General features: G+C 39.5%; 1 protein-coding gene across 3 annotated transcripts in view; it reads right to left on the bottom strand.

Annotated features, from left to right (window-relative positions):
* The window catches only part of adcy1a (adenylate cyclase 1a), a 78,024-nt gene that overhangs the window by 45,201 nt on the left and 12,552 nt on the right, over positions 1-20,271 (bottom strand). For all 3 annotated transcript variants that reach the window (XM_076875863.1, XM_004571744.3, XM_076875864.1), the window contains exons 4-8: positions 19,582-19,693; positions 8,795-8,922; positions 6,900-7,058; positions 3,067-3,208; positions 818-973 (exon numbers count right to left, since the gene is read on the bottom strand). In XM_076875863.1, the coding sequence (XP_076731978.1) occupies positions 818-973; positions 3,067-3,208; positions 6,900-7,058; positions 8,795-8,922; positions 19,582-19,693 (697 nt within the window). The remainder of the gene's footprint in view (positions 1-817; positions 974-3,066; positions 3,209-6,899; positions 7,059-8,794; positions 8,923-19,581; positions 19,694-20,271) is intronic.

Here is a 20,271-nt window from a genome sequence, read left to right as displayed (position 1 = left end):
TTGACAGGTGACAGTGAAGCAAGAGTCACCATTTTTAATTTGTCATGTATAGCAAGATTAGATCTTGTAAATAGCACCAAACAATTCCCAGTCATAATTCTATTATAGATTTGCTATGTGTCACAAAGGAAGGATTTTAGCTACTTGGATAATCATATAACAATGTGTCTAATGCTATTATGAGAGATGATACCAGGCAGTGGGTGATTACCAGCAGTTGTAATGCAACCTCATCAAAATCATGAAGTGCTAATGCCTGGACCGGCTCACAGAGTTGGGCGGATTAGAGCTAGCAGGCTATTTCTGACAGCCAGACACTGTGACACAACACCAATCGCCCAAACACTCGACGACTCCATGACTGACTCACTGCCTCGTCACACACAGAGCTAAGAAACACATCAACAAGAACAAGGTGATGCTCATATGGACATGAAATTGCAATCTGGCATATATAAAGTCAATGTCAGTGGTTGTATCAGTCCCAGTGGCTTACTTTTTAAGAGACTGTCATAAAGCAGGAGTACTGTGGTACTTCTGAAGATGTGAAATGTACATATTAATTCATTAATACAATACAAGCAAACATTAAATACATATTAATGTTTTCTTGTGTGATTGTTTGACATGCAGATTATGGATCCAAGCAGGATTTCAATCCACCCAAAAAACACCTATAGGCAAGTCTAATAAAATGATTTTCATTTGACTATGTGAACTAGTAATTCATATTCTGTGCACTCATATGCAAGCATAGCAAATTACTTTTGTAATTTGAAACCAAAGAGATGCTTTCATTAGTGCTTTTTACACATACCTTGTCATCATCCTCACAGGTCATGACATTGGAGAAGGGGATCTCGGCCTTGAACATCTTCCTACAGTGCATGAGCTGCACAAGCAAGTAGCACACTGTCTTGAACTTCATCCTCTTGGCTGGTTTGATGTCTGATAGGATAATACCAGGAAAGATCTGGAAATAAAGATAAAAATAAAACAATAAATAGAACATTTGATAAAGAACTCAACATACTAAACACATTTAAGGCTTGATATGATATACTATAATAGGCTTTTTTGAAAAAAAAAAAAGAAGAAAAAGAAAACATCACATAAATCAAGTGAAGCATTAAGTCTCTTATCTTGTTAATATTTTTCAGGATGAAAAAGCTAACATTTAGCCTAGTGTATATAGCACAATTAAGCACAGCTTTGATAGAATAATTGACAGTACAAACAGTAAACACAAAAACTCGCAACTAATACATCTATAAATTCAATCCGTCTTTCATTTTTTATGTTATTTTTTCTTGCTTGCGAAGTGAAAATGTGAAATATATGAAACTGAAACATGCCAAAGTCAAAGTAATTATCATTAGCATTACGCAGTCTCGTATTTGAATATGGATATTTGCCATAACATTAGAATTTTACCATTTATCATGTGCTGTATCAGACTTATAAATTTAGCTTTGTGGCATACATTGTTAGGATTTTTGTATTACTGTTGCTGTTGTACTACGTTAAATATGGTTGAGATAGAAAAGGTTAAATAGGCTGGAACATTTACATTACTATTGCTTTTATAATTAATACAATTATTGATTTGGGCCATGTATTTTAAAGGTACTTAATCTTTTAACTAAATAGTTGGACATGTGAATGTGATTATTTTGTTCTCATTGTTTTAAGGGTGCTTAAAGACTAGTTAGTTCAAGTCACCCTGACCGTTGTGGGTCATTATAAAGCTTTCATTAAGATCAAGGAAATTGTAAGTCTTATTAAATTTCTTATGTTTGTAAATTTGTTAAAGCTATTATGGTTTTAAGGGTTTTTTTATACGGGCTGAAAAAACAATAAATGTTTTTGTTTTGTTTTGTTTTTTTAAATCAGTTTCATATATTACCAAAAATAATGTGCTGCTCATTTCTTTGTATTCTACAGGGTCAATAAAAAGTCGCCACTAGCCAGCTGTTATCAACAACACAGTAGCAACACAAAATGTGTGTCATGCCACACTGCGCCAGTGGCTGCCTTTAAGTCCTCATTAATCAGAGCTATGTATTGCCATTGGCCCTTAGGACAGACGTATCACTCTACATATATTACAAATAAAGAAAATGTATTATGATAATGCGCAGTAGATCTGAACAAGCACAATACAAGCAGGCACGCTCTTTTTACATTTAGTCATATGACTAAATATGAGTAAATGTAAAATGACAATAACAAATATGTAGCTCCAAAAATAGCACAGCTCTCATAATAAGTAGTAAAATGCATCTAAATTTAAAAAAGCAAACAAATGTAAAAATCCTAAATTCACTATTGTTATGCTTCATTTTAGGCTAGATGGGACAGAGAAGACATCAGGTCTTGATTTCATTTGATTTAAAAATCGAAAGAGATTTACTTCAGTGTCATGTGTGGAAATAAAAGCAACATATATTCTGTTTTAGGGACGAATGCACCATTGATTACTTGTACAACCAAGTAATATTATTTCTTGCCAATTCATCATAATTATTATTATTATTTTGGAACCCTCCACAACTTAAACAATTTAACATCAGTGTTTCTGATTGCATCTTCCCTCCATTTAATTATCCATAAAAATCTTTTAATTCAAAAATGTTCAAATTCAAAATTTATATTCTCCATTAATGAAGCGGTTAAAAGGACATGGCATGAAATTAAATGTGGAGAATTGTCTCATTCATGGAAATCAAGTAGGCTTGAGTGGGATTTTTACAGTAAACTGTGAATGTGGGATATTACAAAACCTGGATCAAGTGTTTATCTGCGTGTGCATGCCGGTGCCAGCGTTGTGCATGTGCACTTTACGAGGGATTTAAAACATTTTTTCTGACACGAACAGCCAGCTCCGATGCACATGTGCAGTTGGTGTGAGATATTGATACTAGTCATGTGTATGCCAGCTTAGCACATGGCTTGCCTCCCTCTCCCTCCATCAGAGGATTAACTGTTACAACACTGACAGCTGTGTCACCTCTCAAGTTATACGGTTGTAAGAGAATCTGCAGAAAAGAAATCATTCTGTCGTACTTTCCGTCTGTGTGACGGCACGATGAAAAACGTTTCTATGTGATGCTTCTGTAGGAAGGCATGTCTCTCGTGGCCAAAGCCCGGTTCCACCTCGTAGTCTCCGTTCAAACACTCCAGGGTGGTCCTTGTGATGTGCACCTTGCTGGGAGCACAAGCAAAGCAGAGGACAAAAAGCAGTTGGTGATAAAAAGTCCAACACTAAGGTCTCAAATCATTATCCCCTCATTATTTTTATCAGCTTAATAGCCCCTCGGCTTGCTCAAAACTCGTCACTTCATAGAAATTTTCATCCTGGTAAATCATCTAATCTGGTAACGAGTCCTAAAATCTTATTACCTCACTTGAAACAGAACCAAATTTAGCCAAACAGGCGATCTCATTTCAGTGCTGTTTAAAATGCAAATCTGCTTGTTACTGTATGCCAATGTGGCAGGGGTGTGGTCTCTGGCCTGCTGCCGTGGGACGGGTGGCGCAGCTAGCTCTTGGGGCGGCGTCGGGGTGGCAGAGGGGACAGGTGTTTGTGCAGAGACTAATCACTCTCTCCTTGTATATAGTAACGGAGGAGACTGACGGGGAGAGTGTGCAGTGGAGGAAGCCTCGAGAAGAGCTGACTCCTGGCTCGAGTTGTGCCGTAACCTGAAAAGAACTAGTAAACAAAATAAAGAAACCCAGCCACGTCCGTATACACTGTGTAGGTCTGATCATTTCTGCAGCCAGTTTAATGAAGTGACATTAATTTAATCATGGTGGTCAGTTTTATTTTTAGCTGCTGTTTATGTCCTAGTTAGCACATTTGTGCAACTACATTAAATCTGAATTATTTTCTTGCAATGGTTTTTCAGGGCAGAATGTGGGAAAAGTTGACCTCTTAAAAGATCATTTTATTTACTATTTCATCAACAATTAGCATGAACACCAACGAAATGATTCCACAAATGATTACAGTAAGCCAAGTCAATCCAGATGTTGTATGGAAACAGTTAAAAACACTTAAAATATCAGGATGAACCGTGTGGTTTATTTTGGTACAACTCTGTAAACTAACACAGGTTGTGATCTCTCAGTTACTTGTTGAGCAGATGTTGGTGTGCCTACTCAGGGATGCTGTTTTATGTTTACATTGCTTTGATATTTTGTTTTGCTTTTTCTAGGTCAGATCGACATGACAAGTTTAAGGATGTATCTTACAACAGTTGTAAGCAGCAGCTTATTCAATCGGACCTGTAATATCTTTTCTGTTTATTGGAAAAAGTACAAAAACTGTAAACCATAGCTTAGTATAAGTTATAGTATGAGATTATTACACTAATTATATGTAGTAAAGTCCAATAAATTTGTGCTTGAGTGCGGTGAGTGAAATTCTAGTATTTCTTTTCCAATATGATCTCTTCTGATGTCAAAAAATGTGGTGCTGTCCAAAACATAATCTGATGGCTGCATATACGTATACACCAATCAGGTATAACATTATGACCCGCTGCTTAATATGAACATGTGCTGCGGTATTTGGCACCAAGCTTTTAGCAACAGATCTTTTAAGTCCTGCCAGTTGCAAAGTGGGGCCTCCATGGATCGAAGATGCTCGACTGGATTGAGATCTGGCAAATTTAGAGGCAAAGTCAACACCTCAAACTCTGTGTTGTGCTCCTCAAACCATTCTTGTACCATTTTTGCTTTGTGGCAGGGCGCATTATCTACTAAAACGCTGTCAAGCCTAAAATGAGGACATGGACACAGCTAGTGAATTTATATCTTGTTTATATTTTATAATACTGCAGTTTGCTAGTCTGGAGAATCCAGGTATGTGTTAACACACCACAACAGTCTTCTCAGGGGTGGACATCCCACCAAGTCAAACCATGCAAACCATGCACTCTACAGGCCTCAGTTAGCAAGTAAAATGGTAAGCTCAGAACAGTACTATTAGAAAAAGACTGAAGAACTATGGCTTGATTGGAAGGGTTGCTAGGAGAAAGCCTCTTCTCTCTAAAATGAACATGGTAGCATGGCTTAGGTTTGCAAAGCTGTAGCTAAAGAATCCATGAGAATGGACCGATGTCCTTTGGACAGGTGAAATCAATGTAAAGATGTTTGGCCATGATGCAACATGTTTGGAAGAAAACAAAGACAGCATATCAGCACAAACACATCCTACCAGCTGTCAAGCACAGTGTTGGAGAGGTGATGATTCAGGCACAGGACCTGTACATTTTCTAGAGTCAAATGTGAGGGCATCTGCCTAAATGGTAAAGCTGGACCAAAATTGAATCATGCAACAGGACAATTGCCTCAAACACAGGGGCCAAACTTTCATAATAATGTGAAAAACTGATAGAGACCTACAGAAAATCAGTACTTCAGCTTCTAGCTTTTTAAAGTTTGTCCAACAAGCTAATGATACAGTTTTCCATGGGACTGCTTAGAGTCTTGCGAAAGCTTTCTTTCATATCTGGTAACAATGTCAGCTCATGCTCAAACACTATTTTATACACTTTTTCACTGATCTTCAGTTAATGGATGGAAAATGGGTGACTGATCAAGTGCATTTTCACAATTTTTATACATTTTGAAAAATACTTAGGTAAGCAATAGCTTGCTAAATTCATTGTTTGTCTGTTTTTGTTTTTTTTAAAGGTACCATATTTTCCACACTATAAGGCGCACTTAAAATCCTTAAATTTTCTCAAAAATCGTCAGTGTGCCTTATAATTCGGTGCGCCTTATGTATGAATTCTGGTTGTGCTTACTGACCTCAAACCGATTTTATGTGGTACACGGGCTCAGAAATCTGTCAAAAAATGCTTTAGTACGACTTCGTAAGCTACAAAACCGCACTGCTTGATGGATTGTCGGAGCGTTATGGCTACCGTAGTCAGGAGCCTCACGGAGTAATCTGGGTCCAAAACTCTGTCCCTTCAGGTTCCAAAGTCAAACGAACACTGCGGCATTACTGAGAGTTAAACATGGTCCAAATTGTTTCATCTTTAATAAAATGATCATTTTGCAGCTTTACCAGGTGTAACAATTAAGTTTAACATCCGGGCATCCATGAAAACAGAATTTATTAAATTTAACGGAGTTAGAAGTTAGCAGGAAGTTAGCTTGCTAGTTACCACCTAAACATGATATAGCATATTCTGACTGAGAGATTTCTGAAAAACTTAAAATGTACAGCTCTGCTATCACTTCCAACATAAATGAAGACAGAAAACTAAACAGCAGTGACATTTGTAGGGTTACTGAAGTTGGACTAGCTGGTATATAATGATGTGCTACCTGATCACTAGCAACACAGCTATGTTAGCATAACATAAACACAGTGAAACTGGAAGATGAACGCTAACTTTTTTTCACTCTAAATGGCAACGTGAGGGTTCCTGATGGTTATGGACAAATGCAATTGCATGGCAGGTAAAAGGACCAAACTTCAGTCAGGAGAACAGCTTAGTCATTAATATACTGAAACAACATGGGAATAGAGCAGCTGTGAGAGAATTCAACATTAATGAATTAATGGTACGGAAGTGGAGGAAGCAAGAAGAATGAGTTAAGTCTGACTTATCAGACTGTTTTGTTTCACTTAATGCGCCATATAATTCAGTGCGCCTTATGGTCCGAAAATACGGTAATTTTACATTTCTATGTAAATGACCCTGTGAATTATGATAACCATTTGAGAAGTCTATGAACATAGTAGTGTACATACAGATACAAAAAGTCTGTCATAGCACTGTGTCATATTACTGTAGCTGACATACTGTATTCTGTGTCTTTGCATGAGTGTGTGTGCTGCGTTCGTCTGATTTTCAGTGGGTGTAACAGTCAGTACTGACCCTGGCAGCCCTCCAGCCTCCATCACATTCGCCAGTGTGACATCATTTGACCAGACATCATACTGCCATTTCCTCAGGCCCAGCACGCCACACAGCACCCGTCCTGTGTGCAGGCCTACGCGCATGTTCAGATCCACCTCTGTGGCCTCCACCACCGACCTGCAGGGGGGGAAAGAATGATTTAGAACTACTTGAACAAAAACCAGGACAATTTAACATTTAAAGCATTTTTCTTTTATTGTTGTTGTTTTCTTTTCTTTTTGTTGCCATATAGGAAGCAGTGTGGCTGAAGCAATGATAATGCTGGGTAGTAAAAGATGCCCAGCAAATTTCTCCAGATTACTGAGTGTTAACAACACTAGGTTAGACTACAGTGACCTTTAGCTCAAACTTAAAGAGGATAAATTCTCACAACAAGGTCTTATTAACATCTGCAAAGAAGTATAGCTGTTTCCCAGCAGGAAACACCACTAACTGGTATGGGATGTGTTGGAAGAAATCAGGCAACCATCTACCAAGCATCAGTGATAGCTGTACAATGAGGTTAAATGTTGGTGCAGAACCCAAAATATATTAAAAGACAATTCCACCCCCTGCCACAACCTGTTTACCTTCCTGCCATGTGGCAAGCCAACCAGAAACATCTGCTGTAGCGCAACCACATTTGAGCACAAGAGCCCTTTTTTAAAATTGCTATTTTTGTGGATATTGTTTTACAGCCTCGTGTTAGATTATGATAATGGAATTAATCTTGAATCTTAAAGTTCTGAATTGTGTAGCAAAACTGATTCAGGGTTGCTACACGAGTACAAAATCTTTGATGTAGAGAGGCGCATCTGTAATCATACGCTTCCAACACATTTCAACTTTGTTCCAAAAAAAGCACAAACTACTCAATGCGCCTTCAAAAAAGTTTATGTTCACATGTATGTGTTTACAATATGAATGCGCATGTGTGGATCACCTTCCCTGAGTCGTACTGTGGGGCAGTGACGAAAAAGCAGGACTTTTCCAGAGCCTCTCCTCCCTGGTAAATCACCTAGTAACCTGTGGGAGGTCACCCACTTCAGATGTGAGACAGTCACAGATGAGGAAGGAAATTGAGAATGGCAAAGGGTTCACAAAGTGTGTATTTGCGTGTGTGTGGGGTGGGTGTGTCTGTTTACAGGATGGCAGAAAAGAAAATGTGGTTTGCCCATAAGGTTGAAGAAGGGACATCTTACACTCACACGCATACTGAGGAATGCGTGTGCATGGCAGCACCTGTCCTTTGAGATAAAGGGCTCCCACTCCGGCATCCATCCTCCCAGACAGAGCGGTGGGGCAAAGAACATGACAGGCGCAGGTTCACACAGGAAAGTGAGGCAAAGGTTCTCCGTGTACGTGGTGTCTACATGCTTTTAGGGAGAGGGGCGGAAACCAGGGCTACGTGCAAGCAAGTGTCTTTTAGGTTCCAAATGAACGAAAAAGAAGTAAAGGGAATAGATTTGGAAGTCAACCAAATCTATGTGGTTAGAAATTGTTTGGATTGGAATATATACACACTCAATATCAATCACATGTTACAAAGGTCAGCTTTCTAGGTTACCTTTGTGACAGGTGTTTTGGCAGCAAAAGGGGGACCGACGCAATACTAGACAAGTGGTCCTAATGTTATCCCTGATCGATGTATATTACTGTTGAAGCAGGTAAGAAGTGCCTCAGTTTTCTCGGATTTCCTAGAAACTGTTGTCATAGAAGCAATGCACCGAAAGCAACTTAAAAGGATAAAATTGTTTTCTTCTTAAGAAACAATTCGGATGATCACACATTGTAGAGTAACTGTTGACTTCTGGTCCTTCCCCAAAACAATCATAACAAAGACATTTTTGCCTGCATGTCAGTGTGTGACATACGCAATGGTATCAATCATATCCAGGCCCATTTCTACACAGCAGTGGGCATGGTCCGCCTTGGGTTGGGTCAGTCCTGACACGCAGTAGTAACAGTCCCCCAGTATCTTTATGCGCCTGCAGTGATTCTCCTACAGACACAAAGAGAAAAAGAAAGATGAGCAATGTCAGTGAGATTAGAAAAATTTAGTTATTTTGAGTGTATACTACACATATCTTTAAATGTATCTTTGTCAGGTTTAATGTCATTAAACGAATCTTTAATTGTGTGGTGGCACATAATGATTAACGTAGCTGTGTTTTTACAGCTCTGTACACTGGAAAAGATATGAGGGGGATAGAGACAGGTATCAGAGGGTTTATTGACCCTTTTCCAGCATGAGGAGAAAGTAAAATACCAGCAGAAGAGCACAGAAAACAATTGTTTTACACATAGGACTGAACTGTTTAGACTACCTTGCTAGGTTAGCAAGGTAGTCTAAATTGGTAAAGCACTAGTTAGTCAAAATATTTAACTTATTGTCTAACAGGTCCTCCATAGTGTAGTGGCTTACACATTTGCCTAACTATCAAAAGATCCTGCTGCCCAATCAAACATGCAGAGCTACTCATTGTGGTGATCCCTTGTGAATAAAGGGATCACCACAATGAGTGATCCCTTTATTCACTCATAATACCGGGATTACTAAAGGAGTAGCTAAAAGTAGCTTTTCCTTTTATTTAACTTATTCTCTAATCCTGTTTTACTTACTTGTGTTTTCATTTTTTCTCTTTTTAAATGTCAAAGCAGTTAACATTAGCTAGAAGCTAATGAAATTCTTAATTTAACTCAATTGAAAACCACCAGTAGATAACCCTTGTGGGGGGTCAGCTTAATCCTAGCACGTCCCTGATTTTGTAAACTACTGGTACTTGCCCTGATATACATTTACCTGTAGCCATCTTATTTGATGGCTCTATCATTATTACTCTACACGGAGCATGACTCCTAATTGTTCTTAGATAGCATGGTCAAATTTTTCTGTGACGTGAGCTGGTGTGACTAACTTTTATTTCCATCTGGATCGCAGATTTTGTAAAGTTTAACGCCCCATAAATAGCTAATTATGACAGGAACCATTGCTATTTTAAACCCTTTCTTCTGCAGAAACTGTATGGAAGCTGCAGCTGCATTTCGATTCATTTTAATCAGATGTGTGTGCTTGTGCTACTGTTTGTGTATTTGTAGTTGAGGCCAACTCTAATTGCTCCGACATGCTCTTGAAGTAGAATCCCGCCCCCACATTTCCAGACAGATCCGCTATTTGTCACAGTGCACATTGTGCACAAACTCAGCAATGGTGCCACACACACACTCACCAATGCACACAGACACCTTTACAGACACACAAATCCCCACTCAGACACATACCTGCAAAAAAAATGCAAAAAAACAGCTGCATGGTAACTTGCACACATACTGTACTGCACACGATTTAGTGACACACGCAGGGTTTCCTTTTGGCACTGTATCACACAGAGTCATCAGAAAATTGCAATGGAAGACCCTACAAAGCTTGGCCTGCAGGCAACCTCTGACTGACAAGCACACATGTGCACACACACAAACACACACATTCATATATACAGAAGATTCATGACAATTGCGGGGTAAGAGGCAGAGATGAGAAGAGAGAAGATGGGGTGCTCTGGTTTTCTGCTCACGGGAGCAGAAAGATTCTGGCGTGGGAGGATATGAGAATTCAGAACGTGCATGATTATCCCGGCACTCGGAAGAGAGAGAAGTGTGCATGTGCCTGTGTGTGCGTCCATGTCTGTGAACAGAAATAATCTGCTCACAGCAAACCATGTCACAAGAGAAAAGTATCTCTGTTTGCTTTGGGAGACACATTTAGGAATAAAGCTACCTGATTCAAGTGCAGACTTTGTGCCTCTGTTTTGCTTGATGCTGTCTTCGCTATGGTTAGGTGAAGGTTAGTGTTAGGCATGTGTCTGTTGTGGTTAAGTTTAAGTTGAGCCCGCAGGGAACTAATGTGTTGTGTAGCATACAGCAGCCAGACAGGCTCAGCAGCTGTGACAGAGCTGGTTTGAAAGAGAATTTCTCCCTGGCTAACACGACGGGGTATAAATCTCAATTAGGTTGCAGCTGCAGCTACCCACAAATGCTCACACACATGCACCCAATATATCCTCATCACAAGGTTTCTATATAATGGCTTGCTGAGTTTCAAAGCGCTACTAGCAAGACACATAACTCGTATCTTGCTCTTTTCACCCTCGGTCTATCGCTCTCTCTATGTTAAGCCACGACTGATTGCTGAGATACAGAATGAGCTCATGACGGATAATCCTGCCCATCATGTGACTTGTGTGCGTGTCTGCATGTAGAAAGCAGGAGTAAACTGTCTCTTGGCCTCATGGAAGAGGTCAAGCATGTGGTAAAGAGTTGAGTGTGAGTGCAATATCTTGGACAGGACTGACTTCTAATGGTACAGTCTGTTTTCTCAAGGCCACAGCCTCTTTGTACCTACCAGAGGCCAGAGAAGTGCTGAATATTAGCAACAAATGTTACAGGAGCAGTGACCAAAGCACCTTGTTTAGTATAATGAAAAGATCATAGATCAAATACATCCATTCACAATGTTAACTCTGCATGTTTATAATGACTATATACAATCATGTGACAAAGAAAGTTCTTACAGGATTCTGTGCAGTCCTCTGAAAAAGCTAAGTACACCCTCTGATTGAGTAGCTTGTAGAACCATGTTTTGAGGCAGTAACTTGAAGTAATCATTTACTTCATGACTTTATAAGTTTCTCACATTGTTGGGAAGGAATCTTCTTCTCACACACACATTAACACTCCACCTCCTCAGCCCTGCTCATCTCCCCTCTGTCTAGAAATCGATACTGTCATCTCTTCCTCTCTCAGCCTCCCAATTCCTTCTCTTTCTTGACTCCCTCCTCCTCCTCCTACATGTCAGTTAACCTCTCCAGCTTTACTTTCACTTTTTGGATCAATACATGACTTGGCATAATAAATGAGCTCCAGGACTAAATAATACATTTTGTTTTCTTGGAGGCTTCTTCGGAACAACGTGCTGAAAAAAGGAGCTCACCAACTGTTTGGACTCGCTGCAGCCAGCCTTCCTCCCTCACTGTAGGCTGTGAGTGTGATGGCTCAGTGACATTACTTCTTTCTTTTTTTTAAAGCTACTTTGTTTTGCAAGTTTCACCATCCCATATACTTGCCTCACTGCAACTAAAACCACATAGACTTACAAACACAACATTTGTATGCAGATTCCTCATTTTATTGATTTTTAAAGAGACAAATCCACCTCTGCAGAATGAACTTTTGCACATGCTGTAAGAAGTGAATTTTCTGTTTTTCTATGACAAAGTAAAACGTAATGCTGCATTAATATTCTAAAAAAGGACTGTTCATATGAGAGGCCTCAGTTTGTTACAGCTGACGTAGTTAATAAGGAAATTGTAGGTTTCCCATTAAATTGTTTTACATATTTTACAATTTCAGTTTTAGTAATATAGAAAATTAATGGTACAGTGAGACGGCATCACTGACGACAGATATGGTAAATGGACTACTACGGTCACAACCAGTAGTGGTCAAGTTACTTGAAAAGTAATCAGTAACTAATTACTGATTACTTCCCAAAAGAGTAATCCCGTTACTTTACTGATTACTTATTTTCAAAAGTAATTAATTACTTAGTTACTTAGTTACTTTTTAAAAACACCATTTACAACCTGAAGAGGTGATAAAGCGATAGATCTTTCAGCCCAATTCTACTTTTTCTGCATAATCCATCATACAAAATGTAATCAAATGGAAAAGTCTCTTTTTAAAACTTGTTTTATTAGTTTTAACCTTTTAACTTTATGCATGAAGCAAAAATTTAATTATATGCAACAGTCTCTGACTGGAAGAAATTTGTTTAACATTTAAACTTATTTTCTGCACATTCCAGCACATAATTTTTTTTTGTGTGTGTTTACACTCAGTCTTTCAAATAGATGCAAGTAAAACACAGCAGAAAATAAATAAAGTCAAAGACTCAGCGGTCCTGTTGCTCTATTTTCACCTGTAAAACAGGAGTGGCGTAGGCAGAGGTTTGCCCTGGTGCAGGTGTGCCGCAGCGCTCAGTGAAAGAATCCGCGAGTTTCTCTGTGAGTTTCCCATTACGTCGTAGCGCACTCGGTGCTCGCTTGGAAGTTTAGGGGGTTTTTTTCGCTTTAAAAAGAAGTTTTCTTCCCACGCACAACGGACGCTAATGTTTTTGTCTCTTTTTTATGGAATCAAACTCAAAATAAGGTCAGTACTTCCACGCTTTAAACGCTGCACGCTCATACTCTCTCCCGCACTCGATATGTGATCCACTGTTGATCTGCACACAGCTGTTGTCACGAACGTCGCACTTGCTTACTTCACTGTCATGAGACATTCTCGCAAAAAAATCACGGTTTTAGTAACGCAGTAACGCAGCGTTCCTACGGGAAAGCAACGGTAATCTAATCACCGTTTTTGCAATAGTAATCCCTTACTTTACTCGTTACCTGAAAAAAGTAATCAGATTACAGTAACGCGTTACTTGTAGAGATGGGCAGTAACGCGTTACTTGTAACGTGTTACTGCCCATCTCTGGTCACAACACCTAGTATCATTTATGCGGTCCTGATTTGTAATCGCACAGCTCCGAGATCAGGTGAGGGCTGCGTGATCAGGGTGGTGTGGCCATAAGCTTTTACACTGATTAATTGTAGCATTGAGGTCATTGTTTAAAAAACTGCCTATTACACATTGTTATTTACTATTTAAAATACAAAAATTTATAGCATTATATCACTGAATTACTTCAAGTAGAAAGTGCATTATTACATGGCCCTATTATTGTAGGGTCCATCTTACAATATAAAGTGCCTTGAAGCGACTGTATAAATAAAATTGAATTGAATTGAATTGAACATGGCCTAAGATAATTAACACTACTTAACAATATGAAGTTTAGGCTACACACGTCCTTGTCCTAATGATTGTACACAAGAGTTTTCTGTCAGTCAGAGATGGGCAGTAACACGTTAAAAGTAACGTGTTACTGTAATCCATTAAATTTTTTTTAAGTAGTGAGTAAAGTAAGGGATTACTATTGCAAAAAGTAATTAGATTACTATTACTTTCCTGTAAGCACGCTGCATTATTGCATTACTAAAATGTGATTTTGTTTGTCAGTGTCTCATGACAATGATGTAAGCACGTGCGACGTCCATGGCAGCAACAGACATGTATAGATCATTAATGAATAATATGAAGTGCAGCAGAGAGTACGACCATGCAGCGTTTAAAGCTTGGATGTACTTAAATTACTCAAAGTTTTAGTCCATAAAAAGTGACAAAAACATTATCATCCGCTGTACATTCTGCATGGGAAGAAAACTTCTTTCTACAGCGAAACATTAACCTTCAAATCTGAGCAAGCACCAGCACGCTGCCACAGGAATGTGAAATTCACAGGGAAACCCACGGATGCCCCCACTGACATGATCACTGTGGCACCAGGCAAACCTCCACCCGCCCTACTCCTGCTAAACAGGTGAAAATAGATTTAAGAGCGACAGGACTCAGTGCTGCTGAGTCGTTGATTTTTTTTTTTCTGTGTTTTACTTGCATCTATTTGAAAGAGTGAGTGTAAACACAAAACATTATTTTATTTTATATGCTGGAATATACAGAAAATAGGTTTAAATGTTAAACAAATTTCTTCCAGTCAAAGACTGTTGCATATAATTTAATTTTGCTTGATGCAATGTGCATGAAGTTAAAAGATTAAAACTAATAAAACAAGTTTTTAAAAGAGACTTTTTCATTTGATTCAATTTTATATGATGGCTATGCAGAAAAAATAGAATTGGCAAAGGTCTATTGCTTTACGTATTCAGGTTGTGTATCATGTTTTTAAAAAGTAGCTAAGTAATAAAGTAATTAATTACTTTTGAAAATAAGTAATCAATAAAGTAACAGGATTACTTTCTTGGAGAAGTAATCAGTAATTAGTAACTAATTACTATTTTCAAAGAACTTGACCAAGACTGCTGTCAGTGCTTAAGTGTTAACGATAAGATGACACCAAAGCTGGTGAAAGAGCGCTTGACACAAAAAACACTGCAGAAAAATACACAGATAGAAATGAAGGCTACAAGCCTGACTGTATATACTAACAGCATTTTTGTTAACATGTTTTCTTTGCAGGTGCTTGGAAAGAGCTGATGTCATGTTACCAGCGGTGGATAGCTGTTGCTGGTTTGGGCTGAAGTTTGTACATTCTTGTCCTTTTCCATGGAGTAAAGTCTACGTAATGTTCACGTCTCCATTACTCAAAAGTTGTAAACCGCTTTCCCATTTTCCGACTATTTCCAAAAAAAAATTAAATAAGCAGATTATAGTAGAAATCCATCTATCCGTCCTCTTCGGCTCATCCTTATCAGGGTCACGGGGAGGCTGGAGCCTGACCTGTCCAGGGTCACCCAGTCTGTGGCAAGGCTAACACAGAGAGACAGACAACCATTCGCACTTACATTCACACCTATGGCTAATTTGGACTCATCAGGTAACTTAATCCCACTAATTATATGTCTTTGGACTGTGGGAGGAATGGTATATACCAGATATCAACACAATTTCGATCTGCTCCTCACGTGTTAACCTCTTCAACATGTCAATGGCTGTAAACAAAGGCAAACTTGTAAATAACTCATGAAAGAATAAAGTTACGTTGAAACCAAGCACACCATTGTTTTTCTTGTGACATTACCAATATGTCTGATGTGTCACATGGCACTCTTCCTACTGATAAAACAAAAGTTGTATCCAAGATGGCCGACTTCTAAATGGCCACCATGGTCACCACCCATCTGGAAGAGTTTGCCCCCTCATATATACTAATGTGCCACAAAAAGGACTTTAATATCACCAACCATTCCCATGTTATTACGGTGTAGCCATATAAATGGCCCATCCTGTATACAACAGCAGTTGAAGTGGATCCGGCATTAAAATATGTACAGCAACTGTGGGAAGATCAAAGCAATTTAACAGGTGTGCCCTGTATACAGTGAACCACCAAGATCGCTGCCAGGAGTGCAGCTCAGCTTGATTGTCAGTGCACACTCGAATATCAGAACAATTGAATGAATGGCTGTGCAATGCTCAAACTCTCACTTAGCTACAAAGTGTCATTTAGTTGTGTGATGGACTAAAAAAATGCCTTCAAAACTTTTTTTTCTCTTTTTTTTTGTTATCCTCCTTAATGAGTTGCTGATGTCGCTGAATAACCAATAAGAAAACAGCATTACCTACACATCCCAGCATCACCCTGTATATACTGACTGAATGAGCCAGCGCAAGAAGTCAGGCCAATCATTCACCTAATTATTTTTTCACCAATTAACCAACTGGCTCTCTCTGCACTGAAGACTGCAAACAGCCAAATGGGAGATGACGCACTCTTGTGGAAGAGTTTGACAGCAAGCTGTCGAGGATATGAATGGCTAACAACATGAATATCTGAAGTGGGGAGAATGTGAATGCTGTTTCTGCCACATATACAAATAATAAAACCACTAATGCCTTTCATATCATCATTTTTGGTCTATTTTTAGTTTATTTGTAAGTCTCATCACTGTCACCAACTGTGTGTTAATGCAAACAACTCGTGATCGAAATGAATAAAGTATTAAAGCAGCAGATTACAGTCAGCACTTTGCTTCCAGGCTCTGAGATCATCACTCCTCCAAATATGCTATATATTAAATTAGGGAGTAATGAGTAAAATATCTCTCCCGGAGCCTGCAGGTGGATGATGTTGACGAACAGCACTTAAGAGTGCAGCAGTGTTTGCATGTCAGAAGGAGAGATGGGGAATCCTACAGCTTAAATAGGCCACCAAAAGTGGAAGGATGTATTTTCTAAGTGACATGAGGAGACTGGAGCATAGTATGTGTGTCCAACTAGAGTTTCCTTCTTCAACTACCTCCCAAGCTTACATCCATTAATAAATTATTGTTACTAGTTCCAGTAATACATGTTACATGGGCTTGGCTAGCTCCCTATCACTGGAAGCTAAACAGAAGCTTGACATAAGTTTACTCTCTGTGCTGTGGAGACAGTCTGGCCTGAGATTTGGTCCCACTGTGGAGCAGTTTATAGTACCTTTCAGACTGTTCTCACCCAACAAAATCCGTAGTTGGTTTCTACCTACAGCAATTCTTGTAACCATGTTGAAAAAGAAAAAGGCCACAAAAATTAGTAAATTTCACTAACTTCAAAAATACATTAATATACTGCTCAAAAAATATCAAACGGACACTCTTTAATCAGAGTATAGCATCAATTCAGTTAAACCTCAGGGATATCGATCAGGTCAGTGAAGTAGCAGAGAGGTTGTTAATCGGTTTCGGCTGCTTTGGTATTAATTTATTGTTGGACAGGTAGTCCAATTTCACCAGGATACCACATCAATACATGCTATTACCTGAATGTGAAGGTTTCAATCAGAAATAGACTTTTGAGGGTGGCCTGAGGGCCTGACATCCTCTAGTGGGCCCTGTGCTCACAGCCCGGCACAGTTAGCATTTATGCCGTGTGCTTTTCAAGGGTTCAATTCAGTTCCATTCAATTCAAATTTACATTTGCATAGCACGAAATAAAAACAACAGTCGCCTAAAGGTGCTTAATATTGTAAGGTAAAGACCCTACAATAACAGAGAGAAAACCTCAACAATCAGACGACCCACTTGGCAACTGTGGGAAGGAAAAACTTGCTTTTAACAGAAGGGACCCTCCAGCAGAAACAGGCTCATCTACTGCAAATGTTTGGGGCTAAAGACAGGAAGATCGGTTCACCCTGAGCACATATGGACAGATGTGAAGGAGTCTGGAGAAGCCATGGAAAACATTAAGCTGTCTGTATCATCATTCAGTATGACCGCTATGGTGGTGGGTCAGTGATGGGCTGAGAAGACTAACAACAGACCTCAAACAGGCTAGGTAACAGCACCCTGACTGCCATTAGGTATCAGGATGATAACTTGGACCCGGTTTCAGACCCCACACTGCTGCAGTGGGTCCTGGGTTCCTCATGGTGCATGGCAATGAAACCTGCACCAATCTCTGGGACATTATGTTTTGGTCCATCACTGGTGTCTTTGAATTCAGCTCTCTGCAGATTGATAATCAAGATGATGAATTATTCAATTATTATTTCCATCCTTTTAAACCTAACACATTACGCAGTCCACATGGGTTAGATATCCAGCATGTGTTTTTTCCCCCAATTTTTTCCTTTAGCTTTTTGAGTAAAGCTTTAATTTATTTTTTGTGGGGGATTTTTCATCTTGGTGCTTTTAGGGGTTGGGTTTTCTATAATGCTGAGTGCACATGAAAGGATAAAATAGTTATCCATAAATCCCTTCCAATTGTGCTCCTTGCTGCTTGTTAAACTGCTGTTGCTTTCACTGCTAGGTATTGTAATGACAATTGTAAATTGTAATTTACTGCATAATGTGTAAGTGCTCAGGGTAACTGAGTTACAGTTTTCAGTTAATAAGATCAAATGCATTTCTAGCACCTCTTTTGCTAGCTGTGTAAATAGATGACTATTTGATGATGTATCTTCGGTGACACACCAATATCAACAAGTGGCTACCATATTAGTGAAACTCGGACATTTGAATCTGACAAAGTGGAATTCTGAGAATGGAAGAATTTACAGCCAGCAATTGGTATTTAATCTCAATCAACTGCTCTTGTATCCTGAGAACAGGTGTCACGGGGTGGAAAGAGACAAGTTACCTAGGGTTTTTTATTGTGCATGTTTTGCTGTGTTTTACTTTTTTAATATTTTAATATTGTACAGTGTTTTATTTTTATGGATTTTATTGCATGTTTTTATGGTATTCATTGGAGGAGCCCAATAAGAGGGATGGGAGACGAGGAGGCAAAAATGGTGGAGTGAACTGTATCAGGCGGCGGCGGCAACAAGCCCAGACGGGGCTGGTAAAGGTTGGCGTGCAGGACGTGGGAGAGCAAGACGACGCCAGCGAGCAGAGAAGCGGAGGGAGCTGTTCTGCTGCTGGAATAACTGGAGGCCAGATCACGGTGGGGAATCAGTGGCCAGAGGGACAGCGCCCTAACTCCCACGGCGAGATGGGCTGGTGCCGGTTGGCGTGCTACAGGAAAGCGGCGGGCAGAGTTAAGAGCTCTGCCCATCTGGGGTAAGTCTCACGACTTATCCAACTACAATAACCGTAGCCATTAATAAGAATAGTGACTGTCGCTGCCCCTCTCTTCCAAAACCCCGGAGCGGAAACACTGATAGGACGGCGAGGACGCCGCCGGGTTTTCCCTTCTTCTCCGATTGGCTGGATTTTTAACTTTTAGTGACTTTTACACCGTGGCGGACGCCACTGGACTTTTAATGTTTTTGTTTTATTGATTTTTATTGTGAGTTTTCCCTGGCCAGGGTTGTTTTAATTGCTTTTGCATTTTTAACTGTTTTGTATAATAAATTATATTTTAGTGACACAGTTTTTAATTCAGTGCATTCCCTTGGCTGCTCCACTGCTCCGTCCATTTTTGAGGAGTGTTTCCCTTCTAGAATAACACCTGTGTTAAATCACAATTCCATCCTTTACACAGGCTTAATGTGATTTTCATGGTCTTTGCTATTAATTAAGTATAGATAGTAGCCAGAGAGGAAAGGGAGAGGACTTACTGTAGCCAGTTCATCAAACTTCCCAAAGAGTTCATTGAGCAGCTTGACCAGTTCCTGAGCTGTACACTGAGAAGCCAAGCTGGTGAAACCCACAATGTCTGCAAACAGGATGCTGTCGAGACAGAATGAAAAAGAGATTTTAATCTAAAGTGAAGCGCTCAGTTCACGATGACAGCTGATTTTGATTCCTCCTGCTCTCCCTCCTGTTCACCATCAACCAAACATGTTGTGGTTCTCAATTCAGTAAAAAAAATACACTCAACAAGCAAGGATGGGATATGTTAACTGTACAGAGCAATGTTTTTCTTTAACAAAACAATACCAACAGATCACACAGGAGCGACAAATTGACTAATAGTGAGCAAACAGCAAATACTATAATCCAATCTCTGATAAGTGAAAGCATCTTTTAGGCCAAACACTAAATCAATTACGGAGCTAAATTGCCTGCTTCTGGCTAGCTGCTGAAGTGGGGTGGAGGAAGGTGTTGAAAGCTACTTAGCCCCTCATTCATTTGCTCAGAGGCAGGCCAGATGGCAGCAAAACAAGGTGTTATGGATCTTATTGACTCAGTGGAAAATCACTGCTCTCGGTGGAGTATAGGGATCAGAGCCGGCTTGTGCTGTGTGGAGCTGATCATAATGGCCTAGGTTTACTTTTATAGATACCGCTTGAGAAATAATGACACAT

The sequence above is a fragment of the Maylandia zebra genome, linkage group LG17 (assembly GCF_041146795.1).
Source record: "Maylandia zebra isolate NMK-2024a linkage group LG17, Mzebra_GT3a, whole genome shotgun sequence".
Lineage (NCBI taxonomy): Eukaryota > Metazoa > Chordata > Actinopteri > Cichliformes > Cichlidae > Maylandia > Maylandia zebra.
The sequence above is the reverse complement of the archived record's forward strand: the minus strand, read 5'-3'. Positions and strand labels throughout refer to the sequence as shown.